Genomic DNA, 15,941 nt, shown 5'->3' on the forward strand with positions numbered 1-15,941 from the left:
TTCGGCGCAGTGATTGGATCGTTGCTAATGCAGGATGGATCGACGGCCAAGACTGCCCAACACAGGATTTTGTGGTTGGTGACAGGATGGCCGGGTGTCTCACTAAAGTCAGCTTGTCACGTTGCTCAAATGATTCAGTAAGAAAATGATAATACTATTTTTAAAAAGCCCCGGGGCCAAGCGGAAATACCGGATTTCTCCAGTCTTGATTTCAATTCATATATTCAACAGGACTTATCAGCTCATCGAGCGAATGAACATGACGATGTCCAGCCTCCTCCCTCAGGGAGAAAGCGGTAGGTTGCAAAATGTACAGAAAAAAAGGAAGAAAATTGACAACAGGAAAAAAAAAAAAAAAAGGGGATATCCTGGAAATCAAGGCGCGAGAACAAAATCTGATGTTAGTCAACATCCAAAGAGGGACTTGGAGTCAGATGTTCGTGCAGAACTGAAACATCAGGCAACAAGAACAAGGTACCCTACGTAGAAGACAGAAGGCGCCTAGCCCCTTTGGTGAAGGTGGCCGTGGCCATGACGCTTGTGGACATGGTGAACATGCTCTTCTCTCTTCACCGGTGTTTCCGTGGGAACAGTGACAACAGTCGAGACGACCCGGGTGGTGGTGGATGTGGTGGTTGACAACGTCTCTATGCTACCGGTACCGGTCCCAAGGATGTTGTTCAGACCGTCAACCCAGACGATAATCTCCTGCTCGATATAGACAACCTCTTGAGTGACGGCACTCTGAATATAGGATGTGGTAGGAGTCGGAGTCCAGGTCGTGGTCGGCTTGCTGACTTGCAGGTTGTTGCCAAAGGCGCTGGCATGGAGCGCCAAGTCCGCAGAGACCGAGGCCACCGCTTCAGTGGCTGCACTGAACGCGCTGGAGACCACGGAGCTGACGGAAGCGGCGACATCGCTGGCATAGGCGGGCCCCCACTGGACTGCGAGCTTGTTGGGAAGACCGCCCCTAGTTAAAGTCACCTTTTCGTTCTTCAAGGCGGTCGGCATATCGAATGCGCACTGTCGTTGCTTGTCCTCGCTCTGAATATCGAAAACGGCGCAGTCCTCAATCTCACCCGAAGGGTTGGTGCACTGCTCCACTGCCTGCTGTAGGACACCCGATTCCCAGCCGTGCATGAAGTCGCCATGATAACCAAATCCTGTAGGATCGCCGTTGGAGATAACGAAGTAGCCCTTCTTGTCCTTGAACGCATATGTATCCCAGATGGACTCGTAGAAGAGAGAGACAACGCGTGTCTCGAAGCCCTCGGGACATGTACCGTCCATAACCAGCGAGGGATAGGCCACATGTGATTTGTGATCATCCGAGTCGACATCCTTGCCGTTCCAGCACGAAGGGAACATCAACTCGAACCGGACACCGTCGGTGCAGTGCTCATCCAGGTATGTCTTGTTTGGAAGGAAATGGCGGCCAAGAGAAGGTTCAGGATCTAGAGCGTAGTTCAGACAGTTGAAACCGATCGCCTTCTGCCGAAGAGCAGCCTGCGATGCTTGCTTGCCTGTCCATTCCGACTTGGGAGGGTCGGGGATCGGCCAGGGAAAGTCGCGCAGGTATGTATCGCCAGCAATCATGCGGAAGTTGTCGGGAAACGCGGTCACGTTCTCTCCGTAAAGCAGGTAATAACTATTGTCGACGCATCGTGAGCTAGTGCCTGCGTTTCAACTTGGAGACTACACTTACGCGAGCATGCCTCCAACCTGATTGACAATTTCGGCATCCCCATTCTCATGCATAAAGTAGAGCGCTGGAATCCAATACGCGGACTTGTCCTGAGTAACCGCGCATGAGGTACAGCTTGACGCCTTCAAGTCAGCCCCGGTAGCCGACATAGAAAAGCCTATCCAAAGATCATCAGTACGAACTCAAGTGCGGATAAGGGCCATCCCACTAACCGCCAGAACCATGAACTGCATGCACGTGGGACGAAGGCTTGCCAGGATCCATGAGAGGGTCGATTCTGGCAAGACCAGTCCGTCCACGGCAGGGAAGACGCCAGAAGGCGTCAGTGAGGCCGGATAAGGCCAGTAAACCGGTCACGAGGCCGACATGCAGCCTCATCATTCGAGCCATAATAGTCGCGTTTCTAGACTGTGGTTTCAGTTTTGAATGAGCGGATCTGATGTCGGATTGTAACGAGAGAAATGGTCGGCTAGAAGCGTCACCAGGAGCAGTGAGTATGAACCAGACACAGAAATATAACAAAATGAGTGTAAGAAAGGAATGAAAGGCCCAAAAAGAGACCGTTCGCGATGTTGATGCCGTTGAAGTCGGGGGTACATGAGCTGCAGGTAGTATGTCCGGACTACCGCGCAGCAGCCGGCTGGAGATAGTAAATACCAGGCAGTCCAAGGCCAAACATCAACGTCAACAACAACAATAACAACAACAATATTGGCATAACTTGCACATCGCGCATTGCACATTCAAGGCACAGCGCACTGACCAAGATCCAGTCAAGGACAAGCCCCACGGTACAAAGGAAGAGCTTCAAAACCGTTTCAACCCAAGTGGTTCATCTTAGGGACGGGAATGTCCCTTGCAGCGAGGGTGGGTAGTCACATTCTCCGCTACATCACAGCCCCACAAGGTGAACCAGGACAATTGTAGATAAAGAGAAAGGGTGATCAAAGAGTATTGGCCAGCTTGAAAGAAGGGGACAAGGAAGGTAGAGCAAATGGAAAAAGGTACATACCCTTCTGTTGAGGGGCTGTTCCTATTGGTCTTGTGTTTGTTGTATGAATTCTTGAGGGGCGGAAAACCGAATAGTCGATTCGATGTAATGCGGGCGAATGAGACTGGAATGTAGGACCTTCCAAAAGTCCTTTATGGAGGAAGTTGTTCGGTATGAATCTCGAAAAGCTCAGTTGTACTCTCAGACCAGCCGATCACCAGAGAGGCGTGGAAACGAACGATGAAAAGTGGGAGAAGAAGCAACGGTGCGACAGAGAATGACCGAAATCCGAAAAGTACTCAAAAGAGTGAACAAGACGACCAGAGCGTCTAAGAATGAATGAATGAATGAATGAAATAATGAGTGAAGGGGAGCACAAGGGATGGTCGGAGGTCGAGGTAGAAGAAGACGTGAAAGAAGGGAGATTTAGCCAGGGTCTATGAAGTATGGAGCATCCTCTCTGTTAAATAAAAGTACCTACGAATAAAAGGAGAAGATGTCTGGAGTGCAGATGAAAATGAACTTTCAAAGAGCCTAATTCGATTAGCTCTATGGAAACGATTTTGAATCTGGGGTCTGAGCTTTTTTTTAGTGGTAGCAGTAATAATTTGTAGTGGTTGGCGATATCAAGATCCAATCTCCAGTTATTAATGAGCGGCACCACCAGAGCCTTAAGCGAAGACGTTTACCAGAAAACCTTTCATCTGTCCCGTGCGTGCTCTGTAGGTACTATTATTATTCTCAAACTCATCCCTTTCTTTCTTGTCTTCTCCTTGAGCAAGAAGTTTGAAGACAATACGTGGCCGTGCTTGGCCTGGGACTGCTAAGAGCCGAATAATCCTCTGGTGTTTGACCAGGGCGACAATCACCCACACCAGAGTCAAGTCCACACTATGATAGGAAGATTCTGTACTGTGACATCCACTTGATCAAGCCTCCAAGCTGCTCAATAATACCTATCAATGACTGACGACGCAGACTATCGCCGATGGTTTCCCAACAACAGGACGCTATCGAGCCGCGGGGGTTTGGGAAGTGGGATCGAGGGGCTCGAGGGGGGGCGCGCGGCTGGGAAATTGTTTCTGAGGGTTAAAATGATGTGAAGATCGTGTTCAGCGGGTCTTTATCAATGAAAACCACCTAATAAACTCGAAATGATCAAACAGAATAAAATTAGCAGGATGGTTTGAAACTGATACACACACGCATTATTGGTGGTTGACAAGGGCGTTTCATAGATGCTCTCTTACCTGGATAACCAACATGCTACAGAGCAGATAGATACTAGAGGGGCCAAGGGAGGCGCTGCGCCCCCGACGGCGTCTTAAGAGATATCCACCTTTGTTAATATAGTGTGTGCTGTTCTTCATGATTCAGAATTCAAAATACCTGTTTGTTGGAGTTACGGACTTGTATGCCCCTGAAGATCAACGATGATATGATCTGACTCTGACACTGGAGAATCAGATCCTCTGATTATCATGTCCTATGCTAAAGTAGCAAAAGGAGCAACTCCATGTGCTCATAGCGAAGATCATAAGATGATTTCCCTTGTTCCTGACTAGTGGGAGGCAATAGACGCTATGGCTGGTGATTGGATATTGTCCACGCAGGTTGATGCTTGGCGGCGGTTCTTAGCGGCTTTTAGCGGTTTCATCTTTGTGCTCATCTCCCTTTTTTCTGATTTCGTTTCGTCTCCTTGCGCTGACTCCTGAGAGTTTGTTAGACCCAAGTCTGAAACACAGTGACATCAGTGCTGATTGGATGGGGTTCTTGCCCAGTTGGCGGGCTCTCCTGATGTGGAAGAAGACATAATCATCGTCAATTCTGCTATTCATGTCCTTAGTGTTCGGCTTTAGCAAATTCTCTAAATCGACGTCGCCTTCGAGATCTCATCGATCGCAAAGCATGTCTCATTTATTCTAGGAAGCCACATCGCGAACGGTGGGCCAATTGCACCATCTCTCTATACACACAAAACAGCTTCCATCTCGCTGACGAAGCTTGATACAGACAAGCACTCGATTCAATCCCGATCCGAGTCTGGTTCAGTCAATTTTCATCCCCTGATAGCACTGGATGAGCAGTGTGCCTTCCTCTTCCTAATATTGTGTCGTGCAGCTATATTTTACCCTTTAACCCTCGCTAACTCCGTACTTCCCACTGGTGTCCTGTCACCATAAGATATATTGCTACAAACCACTTCACCATACATCGTACCCTTCTCTATGAAAACAAAATATGATTCGCTATCTACAAACTAGCAACCCCAGCCACCACCTCCCATAAAACGTCCCTTAATCACTACAAGCCTTGATCCTATTTACGTCGGTCAACCTCCTGACAGCACTCTTCCTTCGTGTCGCGTCGCAGTCATGAACTCAGACCAAGGTCTTGACGGTTTCAGCCCCAAACGCAGCTGTAACGCTTCGCACGGGCTGGAAATGCAGCCAGAGTGCAAATCTAACTCTCTGCCGATTCTCACTGACTGACGTTTGTCTCACATCACTTGGCCAGAGCGAAAGACTTTGATACTGCGCTGGCCTTTTGGGGTTATCAAGTCCATCTCGTCTATCGACCAAGCCTGCTCAGTAGCCTTCAGGCGTATTGACCAATTCCCAGACACCAATACCGTCTTGGACTATAATTTCCATTTAGCCAAGGGAGAGGAAACTGACTATATGAAATTTAATAGTCCGAATTTGGACCTGCCCTACTCTTACAACATTGATTTCACGAAATGGAGAAATTCCCTCTTAGCACACTATCTGAAATTCCAGTTGTAAACCACCCCCCTCCCCCCCCCCTCTCTTCCTCTCCTCCCCTTTCACCAGCCTGCCTTTATTACAGGGAAAGATGACCATATAGCGACTAGTGCCCCATTCCCATTCGGGGAGCACTATCCCAAAAGGGTAACGCTGTCCCAGTTCATCCTACAATGAGCTGCTGCAACCACGAATGAAACAGGCATCTCCGTATTCCCGGGAGTACCCGGGATGCTAAGGTATTGACGTGACTGCGTTCATACGATATCACTGTGTGAGAATAATGAATTCTTGTATACGTCCGCCTGTTTCCGGTGCAGAGTTGACGGCAACCTTCCTGCTCTGTGATCACAGCTCACAACTGTTGTAGGCCACAATGGTAAAGGTGGGTTGAATAATCTGCAAATTTGAAGTCTCTCGGATCTGAGATCTGCAGACTGTAGCGTAGGCTGCCCTTAGTCCAGGTAACAATTACCTGCCTTGGCATGGATCGCTGCCTGCTATGTTAGTCTGTTAGCCGCGGGGAAATTCCGTAACCTCCCTGTCTAGGTATTCTGTCACGAGATTACAAGCCATCCGGTTAATCCAGGACAATGTACACCTGAAAACATGAAGCCAGCATTGTCAGAATAACAGTGATCACTACAGAGCGAGGTAGGTGACGTCCTTTCCAGGGTGATTGGGAGAAGTGCCATCTAGAAGTGAGGAAAGTGCGTAGGTATTGACTATGGAGTACCCCGTATCGAAATGTATGAAGCATCATTCATAAGCCGCTGGTCACGGCACTAGTTAGTCAACGTTGTGTACCATGCCATCATCGCCTCGGAACGTACAAATCAGAAACCCGGACTGCGGTGAGATCCGCAGGCACCAGTCTGAAAACTGTAAAGCGCGCATGTTGGCGCCGCGGGAGGCTGGAGAAAGCTCGGAACTAAGTATAACTGACAAAACATTAATGCCTCAGTGTTTCTCCAACACGGCATATTAACTGAGACGCTGGTCAATATCAGCTTTTCCGGTCTATCGAGCTCAGATTGCAATTGTAATTGTTGGCGAGTGTCATGTTCATATCATGCTGTGAAAGAGCACCAGAGTCGTGACTCGTGAGGATTCTGTCGGCCCGAATGAGCAGAGCAATCTGCTAAAGCCCGAGCCGATTCTCGTGGCGGATCATAACTTCCGAATACCAGCCTACATAGGCGGAAATGACGTCCTCGCACACTATCGAGAGACAGTAAGTTGGAACCAGTACTTCACTAGCAGTTCACGGATCCCTTATTATTGGTGATAGAAAGACACTGTAAGTGTGGTTATGTCATCCCGTAACGAGTCAAAAAATTTGCAGTGGAGCCACATGCAGCAGTGGAGAGGAGCGCCACATCTGGAGTAAGAAACTTAAGGATCAGCCAACGATCGTGTCAACCAGACATATGCAATCAGTGGCGCCCTCTCAGTTGCCTCGAAGTTGCCCCAAGGGATATCCTATCGGAAACCAGGCAAGAGATCCATTATGCTTCGTCTCCGTTTCCTTTCTGGCTTCTACCAACAAACGACGAATGAGAGTGCAGCGGCCCTCTCGGTTCATCAATTGAAAGATTTCTCAGGACTATGACATAGTTTGCATTAGAAAACTGTTCCTGGACAGATGCAGATATTTAGGATCAAACAATCACACGCTCAGCAGTGGGGAAGTGGACACCAAGAAGGAAATGAACACTGCGAGCACTTCCAGTGAGCATGAGAATATCAACAAAAGTCTTTCACTCCTTATAAACTCACCTCCAGCCCTCAATCCCATTCTCATATAACTTTTTCCAATCTTCCCTTACTTCTTTTGCCCCCCTCTTTACCTCGCCTTCTCTTCTCCGCATACCTCTCCACTTTAGCACTGCAGTGCAGGCTCATCCCTTGCTGTCTTGATCGCCTGTGACAAATAGGCTTGTCTAGCAGTTTGTGCTCGTCAACACTTTCCGGTCTGTTGATAAGTCAACCAGGCAGACAATTGGCAATATAGGTTTCGTAACCTTGTTTCCCTCTTGGTATCTTGTATCGTTGTACCCTGTATCGCTATCTCGATCTCTGTGTCCGCCTGCAACAACGATTCAGTCCTATCTCATCTCCGGCCAGCAATATCGACGCCCATAGCAGCAATAACATCTAGTTATCCCGCAGCGGCCAACCTGTCCCTCCGAGTCGAAGGCTTGAGTACCACGATAGCGAACAACCCTTATGCGCCAGTGATTTCGAGGGGCCCCATTCAGAGTTCCCATTCAGAGTTTCCTACGGACGGCCCACGCGAATACCCCAGCACAGCAGCTCGGCCCGGACTCCTAATTCGACTCCATTGCTATTCTTGCATCCATTGGCTTTGCTGATTTTCGCTTGCAACAATGAGCAACTTTGATCTAGAGAAGAAACCGAGCGTCAAGCCGGGATCGAGCGACACCTCGTCTGGATGTGACGATGCCGACGCCATTCGACTTGCTGAGATGGGCTACTCACAGGACCTGCAGCGCAATTTTGGTGTGATATCTCTCATTGGTATTGCGTTTTGTATGTCCAATTCATGGTTTGGTATCTCGGCGTCCTTGATCACTGGTATCAACTCCGGCGGTACCGTCCTCATCGTTTACGGTCTGCTGTGGATCACTTTCATTTCCATGTGTGTTGCCTCATCGCTCTCGGAGCTTGCCAGTGCCATGCCAAATGCTGGAGGCCAATACTTCTGGGCAAATGAACTGGCACCCAGAAAGTACGCTCGGTTTGCGTCCTATGTCACGGGCTGGTTTGGCTACGCCGGGGCTATCTTCGCCTGTGCCAGTGTCGCTCTGAGTCTTGGGTCTGCAGGTGTTGGCATGTGGCAGCTTGGTCATCCTGAATTGTATGCTTGATTATCCCTGGTCCCTCTTCTCTTCCGAAATGGTCTCTTGCGCATCGGGCTGACACTGCAATTCAGTACGGTTAAGCCATGGCATGTGGTTGTGGCTTATGAGATTATCAACTTCTTCTGCTACCTGTTCAACTGCTTCGGGAAATCACTGCCTTTGGTAGCAAAGGCCACCCTGTACATCTCATTGGTCTCCTTTCTTGTGATCTTGGTCACGGTCCCTGCTTGTGCCAAGACTCACCCCAGTGCATCATACGTCTTTGGCCACTTTGTCAATTCCACGGGATGGAAGCAGGACGGCATTGCATTTATCGTTGGCCTGATCAACCCGAACTGGATCTTCGCCTGCCTGGACTCCGCAACACATCTGGCGGAAGAGGTACCTCACCCCGAGAAGAATATCCCGATTGCGATCATGGCCACAGTAGTGATCGGCTTCGTCACTTCCTGGACCTATTGCATCGCCATGTTCTTTGGACTCAACGACTTGAACAAACTTTTGAGCACGGCAACTGGAGTTCCCATTCTGGAACTTTACTACCAGGCTCTCCAGAACAAGGCTGGCGCTATTGTCCTTGAGACCTTGCTGCTTGTCACAGGCATGGGATGTCTGATTGCCTGTCATACATGGCAATCCCGTCTTGCCTGGGCGTTTGCACGCGACCGTGGATTGCCAGGCCACAAGTGGCTTGCTCAAGTCAACAAGACTCTGGACGTGCCACTGATGGCACATAGTGTGAGCTGTTTCATCGTTGCCGTACTGGGTCTGCTCTATTTAGGATCGTCTACTGCGTTCAACAGCATGGTGACGGCATGTATCACATTGCTGTATCTCTCGTACTCATGCCCGATTCTCTGCCTCTGGTATCGTGGTCGCAATAACATCAAGCGTGGACCATTCTGGCTGGGTAAATGGGGCTTCGCAGCCAACATCGTCACCATAGCTTGGACTGTTTTCTGCCTGGTCATGTACTCTTTCCCAGCGACCATGCCAGTCACGACAGGGAGTAAGTGTTCTCACTCACGTTACTCAAACCGTAAACACCTTTGCTAACATCGTCGACAGATATGAACTATGTCTCTGCAGTGTATGGTGTCGTCGTCGTTATTGTTCTGGCTGACTGGTTCGCTCGAGGCAGACGATCTTTCCGAGGCAGCCAAAGCTGTTTGGAGGATGCAGCGGCAGCGGAAACGGAGCACTAAGTATGAGGTTGAAAGAGGGTTTGTCATTCTTGATAGCGTTCATGCTTGTTTCTTGAGGCAGGATTCGACTGCGCCAGAGGGCCCGGAGCTCGAGCAAGTCTGGATCAAATGTATATAGACGATACCCTACCGTGTTAAATAGAGAATCAATAGCCCTGGAATGACTCTACAGTCATGGACTATTTGAGGACGTCATCGGCATAATTCGAGGACAAATGGCCTTACGAACTGGCCGTTTTCCCAACAAAGATCTAGATCTCCATGAAATGAAAGGAGGCGTACAACGCTGTGCGGGTGACTGAAGTTGAAAAAGAAGCTGGATGAATTCAAACGACCCTGTAATAGATAGCTATGCCTCTTCTGGTAAATTAGGAGCCTGAGGTTGCTCCTTATCACCATGAAACATCGCTACCTACTCAACGCTATATGTATTTGTACACGAGTAATCATGCCTCAGCTCTAAGGCAACGACGTGGATGCTAGTGAATGATTGGTAAGAGTCGTGAGATGCGGTAGAGAGGACTTTCTCAGCTTAATAGCTGTATTGATATATCTTTCGTCAGAGCGAATTACATGGCTTAAAATCTCCGAGATATTTTGATATGTTTGTAGTCGTAGAAGTTAACTAAATTGCCATGCCCAACAGCCAACTGCTTAACTTCGTACCCGTAAAACACCCAAAAGCCAAAACATCACTATCTAGTGGTAAATTCTGCCTTTCTAATTTCTTTCTAAGATCGTCATAAAGTCAATGAGTCTTATTGCGAACAATATTCCATTTTGAGGGCTGTTAAGTCTTTTGACAATTGATTATCGTACAGTGGGGCGCGCTTTAAGGTTACCACACGAAAAAATCGCTCATTGTGCTGGTTACTTACGGCCAACCACCGAAACCTCGATGCGTCGCTGTACGTAATAGGACAGCCGTTGGTTGGAGTAACTCCAATTCTCCCCCAGAATGATCTGGATGTGAGTGTTTCTAGAACTGATCCAGGGCTACTTGAGTTCTTTTTTTCGTAAGCTTATGTCCTGAATGAACTTGGTGCCTGGATTCAAATATCGTCACCCCGCAATCGGCGTCCCGCTTGTGTGACGTGAGCAATCAACATCAAGACTCTTTCAGACAAGTTCCGAGGGCGAACTTGCATGTAGAGTTCTTCAGAAACTGTGGTTATTCTTTGACGCATCAAGTGGGCTTGTCTGACAACATGACGGCCGCAGAGGCAACCATTCCCGAGTTGCTCGAGGAGCAAGCGGACTCGGTCCCCGAGTCCAGAGTATTGATTATCATGACCGGAGGGACGATTTGCATGAAACAGTCGCCATCAGGGTTTGTGCCAGCTAGAGGATTCCAGGAACAGTGCCTGGCCCGCGTGCCTACTTTCAACGATGGCTCCTCCTCCACGATGATGGACGTTGTAGTTAATGCAACGGGAGAGATCAGACCGCACCCGAGTCTACGAACGCCGCAGACATTGTACGGCCGACGGGTGAGATACACAGTGTTTGAGTTCGAGGAGCTACTGGATAGCAGCTCCATCGACGCCAAGGGTTGGGCCGAGATCGCACGGACGATCGAGCAGAACTACACACTCTTCGATGCCTTTGTGGTGCTACACGGCACCGACAGCTTAGCATATACGTGCTCCGCGCTGAGCTTCATGCTCCAGAATCTCGGCAAGACGGTCGTTCTTACGGGAGCACAGGCTCCGATGCTGGAGCTACAGAATGACGCTACGGACAACCTCCTGGGCTCCTTGGTTGTGGCGGGCCACTTCGTGATCCCAGAAGTGTGTCTGTACTTCAACAACAAGCTCTTCAGGGGTAACCGGTCCTGCAAGGTGGCGGCTAGTGACTTTGCGGCATTCGACTCGCCCAACTGCCCGCCGCTGGCGGTGACGACGTCGATGCGCACCAACGTCAACTGGGAACTTGTGAACCGGCCAAAGAATATCGAACACTTCAGCATTCAGACAAATCTGGATACCACGCACGTCGCGTGTCTTCGCATCTTCCCTGGCATCAAGCCGGAGATGGTGGACGCCGTGCTGAAGCTTGAAGGACTCCGAGGATTAGTGCTAGAGACCTTTGGCGCGGGAAACGCACCGCACGGCCAGGACAATGCCATGACTAACGTCCTTGCCGATGCGATCAAGAGAGGGATCGTCATTGTCAACGTCACTCAATGTAAGCTCTCGTGCAGGGCCCTTGCTATGAACGATGCTGACCACAACCAGGCCTGACCGGCAGCGTGAGCCCCGTCTATGCACCGGGAATGAGTCTTTCCCGCGCAGGCGTCGTTGCAGGTCTCGATATGACGACAGAAGCCGCGCTGACCAAGCTGTCCTACCTTCTGGCTCTTCCGGATTCCACACCCCAGTCTGTGGCCAAGGCCATGTCGGTCTCGCTTCGCGGAGAGTTGACTGAAGTGTCGCAGCCGATGTTCCGCCACCCTGATGGTGCGCTTCCGGAGCGGGTGCAAACGCTCACCATGCTGGGATACGCGATCGCGCAGGGAGATTTCGAACGCGTGGTGGAGATCTTCAAGATCGAGCATCACTGGATCTTGAACGACGCAGATTATTCCGGAAACACTCCGATCGTATGGAAACCGTATTCTTCGAGTGAAGAGACTGAGCTAACGTTTGAATCGCAGCACCTCGCCGCAACCTCTCCGTCGGTCGAGATTCTTCGCTTCCTTCTGCTGCAGGGAGGGTCAGTGCATATTCGAAACCGCAACGGGCGCACACCGCTGTTCCTCGCCGCCAATGCCGGGCTATCAGAGCATGTCCTCTTGCTGCGCAAGTCAGGCGCGCATCTGCATTCCGATGAACGACAAGCAGCGGAACTCCTTGCACGGCGCAGGCCCGCCGTTTGGGGTCTAGCTGGTATTGGGCCGAGGCAAGTTAGCGACCGCGAGATGGAGGAAGAGGACGAGGCGCTTCTGGGACGACGAGAGATTCCCAGTCGGATGCTATCTGGCTCTGCTCCTTGATCTTCTAGACCATTTCTTCTCCGCTATGGAAATAGACTGGTCAGTCACTTGACCTTTTTGTCTGGCTCTAGATTAAGGGGCGTGACTGCTCATAAAGCCAGCATAACGACTTATAGACATCTAACTAGATTAAACTATAGGACTTAGTGTCTTATAACCTCTTTAGTGCATGATGGACCTTCCAGAACACATCTGTCCTGTCCTGAGAGTCGACCGTCCAAGGAGGGATTTATAAAACAACACGAAAAAGTGACTAAAAGCCGCGGAGATAGCCATCTCCAGCCGATAAGCCTGATCGCCCCATCAGAGGCGAATTGATAAGGTTGCGGTCACTCTGCAAACTGCAACCTTCATCACTAACTCTCTACTATCTACTCATACGATCTACCTCTCTCGAAAGCCTATAGTCTAGATACAGTTTACAGTTTACACTTCAGTCTACTCAGTCTAGTGGCTAGCTCAGTGCTGTCCGGGGAGTACCCCGCATTCGGGAAATGCAGCATCAGGAAGTAGTTCGATTTACACTTTCCAACCGGCCAGTAGAGACGGACTAGTGGGAGTACCTCGAGAACCGGTGATCGGGCATGTCATGTGGGTTGATTACGATTTTTCTAGACGCTCACTAGCCTGTTCTACGATGTTATCGGTGCCGATAATGATATTACCTGAGGTGATTTCGTGATTGATTTCTTCATGGTGCGATCCCGATGCGCAATGATGAATTCGGGGATGCGACAATTGTCAATGACGAGATGAGCAGCCAGAATTGATGAAGATTGTGTCATTTTCTCATAAGGGATGATGCTCACGTTGTTTGTTTCAGGTGCCAGCTGCCAGCGTATACTCCGTCCAGCAGCAATTAAGTATGATGGGGAACAATCAGCTTGAATCCGGAGTCCGGAATGGAGCCGGAACGACTGCTGTAGGCTCTAGACTTGTCACTTGACCATGGGCCAGGGCGATGGGATAACGTAGGATTTTTATGTATCCGCTAGACACCTGTACTCTAGTTGTTTGATACTTCCCTATCAATAATAAGCAGCAATTGATGGATCAATAATCGATGCTGTGCAAAGTGCAACGGTGACCTCGTGGGTAATTCCAGCTCAAGATTGGCTGTCCGCTTATCCCAGAAGGGTCAGGATGGCATGCCGGATGGGTCTCGAAACAAACGTGCTCTGGAAGGGGGATTCTGCTGGTCCTTCTTGGATGATGTTCGATATTATTTAGGCTCTTGCGAGGCCTAGAGTTAGAAGGAAGAAGCTCTTGGCGCAATCGTTGAATTAGCACCAGGGACAAAGTCAGCCTGAGCTATCGATGGAGTATGCGTATCACAAGGGTCCAAACTTGCAACCCACGTTGCAGCTTGGACGTTGGCCTTCTACTCTCAGGCAGGAGAACAAAGGACTCTGTATACACTATATCTAGCACATATCAATTCAATGCGGTTGAGGTCAAAATAATCTGCAATTAGTCTCCAACGACTCGCCATAGGATAGTCCTTGAATTCTGATTGGCCAGCAAGTCGATCACTCGAACAGCAGAATACAGACAACCATCAAAGAAATATGCACATTATAAGCATATATCCCTGGCGCATGAATGATGCCAGTGTCAAAAGACCTATTATTTTTTATGGCAAGCCCTACACAGCAGTGATATTATTTACGGATACCCCTCTACTCCAACTCCAAATCCGGCAATGTCTCTGCCATTATCCCTGAGCATCACAGTGGCATCCCGAGTTACGTAAATTAAAAGAACGTGTATGGCTCCAGGTGCCACCACTGCCTTGATTCAGCCAGCATCTCAGACTTTGATTCTGGTGAATTCTGCCTCAAAGCGCGGTTATTGCGATCATGCACCGTCGACTTGAATTTCCTGTCTTGTGCATGCTGCCCACCTGCCATCCGGTGCGTTGTCGCCAGTGTCATTCCGTCTTGGGTCCAGATTCATTGATCAATCGGACCATGTGGATTCTTTTACTTGAATGATAGGTAAGGTACTCTCGACTTAGCACTCTTAGGTACGAAAAATCAACATAGCGGCTACCATACCAGCCCACGTTTCTCAATCAGGGGCTACCTTAGGCAAGTTCGATCTTGTCAGATCAAAGATAGATAGTAGACAGATGGAGTGAATGAGGTCCTGCCGGAAGCCCAATTCTCTTACTCGATAGTTTGAGTGGTTCGGACCTGAATCGGAGGCACTGGTGACAATGACATTGAAAAATGATGGTGAGGGACAATGGCAGAGGATTCTCTGTGATTCCTTCGTTCTCATCAGAAGTTTCTACTAGTAACAGTAGTAGATAATTGTTGGCAACCCCAGACGATCCCAATCCAGACCAGTGACTAGTTTCTCTAGCATTATTCTTAGTGGGAGGGTCTGAGACTCCGGAGTTCTGATCCATTCTGTAGATGGATAGCATCGGTCACTCGCAAAATTCCATACATATCGCAGAGTATACCGGCCCGGTGGGTGCTACAACAATAATTTCCGCATTTACGCCAGAAACCCCCTATACTTACTCCCAAAGAATCTCTTTTCTACTTGAGAACAAAGAATAAGGACAAGAACATTATATTGCATCAGTCCATCAAAAAGTGGGCTGGGAATCTCGGAACCAACAGACGCTTTGCACTGGATCCACGGCCAGCGTCATTTAGTTTTTTGTTATTTTCGAATTTTTCTACTTTTTGCTCACGGGGTCTGGAGTCTTTTTGCGAGTGCTGATTTTTTCCCTATCAATCCTAGTGCGTGACCCATTTGAGTGCTTTATTATTTGCTTAGTTAATTTACGGTATTAATGATTTTTATTCTTTGGAGTAGAAGAATATGATATAACTACGGAGTATACTTAATCGCTTGCGCGCTGGTAAGCATTGGACGGATTCAACATCACCAGAATCACTACCTTGGTGACAGAGAGAAGACCACCTTGGGAGCGACGTACAACAGTTATCTATTATTATCTTCATTGCACAATTAGCCCAGCTGATTGCGGCAGTATTTTATGGTTGCAAGAACCACATTGAGGGGCATCAATCGATTGCCATTACTACATCGCCCATACTACTAAGGCACTATCAACTATCTAGTTAGTTATACAACTGCTGGCCCCCTCCTCCTCCTCCGCCCATTTACCCCACCGAGACTTTTTTTCCCTTCTTGCCCTTTCTTGCCCTCATCTTCGTTTTGATGCGGCGCCTTTGAGGTTGATGATTTCCTTTTCTTTTCACATACTGACTGAAGGCTCTTAGAGTCAACATTCATACACAGAACTACCATACGGCCCTTCGTTCCTCACAGAACCGCTCCAGTCCTACTCCAAACCATCTTCTGCGGTCTCCGATCTCCGGAGTCACCGTTACTCTACTGGGTCAGACCTCCTA

The 15,941-nt window shown here is 49.0% G+C and overlaps 3 protein-coding genes across 3 annotated transcripts; 2 read left to right on the forward strand and 1 right to left on the reverse strand.

The window, feature by feature from the left end:
• Positions 1-501: 501 nt before the first annotated feature.
• Positions 502-2,095, reverse strand: Aud_006516 (DUF1996 domain-containing protein; the record flags this gene model as incomplete). Its single annotated transcript, XM_043291415.1, has 3 exons — positions 502-1,648; positions 1,706-1,862; positions 1,918-2,095. The coding sequence occupies 3 exons, from the start codon at positions 2,093-2,095 to the stop codon at positions 502-504; spliced, it is 1,482 nt and encodes a 493-aa protein (XP_043147350.1).
• A 5,756-nt stretch (positions 2,096-7,851) lies between these two features.
• On the forward strand, positions 7,852-9,551 carry Aud_006517 (putative choline transport protein Ctr; the record flags this gene model as incomplete). Its single annotated transcript, XM_043291416.1, has 3 exons — positions 7,852-8,342; positions 8,418-9,355; positions 9,415-9,551. The coding sequence occupies 3 exons, from the start codon at positions 7,852-7,854 to the stop codon at positions 9,549-9,551; spliced, it is 1,566 nt and encodes a 521-aa protein (XP_043147351.1).
• Positions 9,552-10,759: 1,208 nt separating this feature from the next.
• Aud_006518 (putative lysophospholipase) lies at positions 10,760-12,546 on the forward strand (the record flags this gene model as incomplete). The annotated part of the gene is made up of 3 exons (XM_043291417.1): positions 10,760-11,738; positions 11,789-12,153; positions 12,208-12,546. 3 exons carry the CDS (start codon positions 10,760-10,762, stop codon positions 12,544-12,546), a joined length of 1,683 nt encoding a protein of 560 aa, XP_043147352.1.
• Positions 12,547-15,941: the final 3,395 nt, after the last annotated feature.

The sequence above is a fragment of the Aspergillus udagawae genome (assembly GCF_001078395.1).
Source record: "Aspergillus udagawae IFM 46973 DNA, scaffold_4, whole genome shotgun sequence".
In the NCBI taxonomy this organism is placed as follows: domain Eukaryota; kingdom Fungi; phylum Ascomycota; class Eurotiomycetes; order Eurotiales; family Aspergillaceae; genus Aspergillus; species Aspergillus udagawae.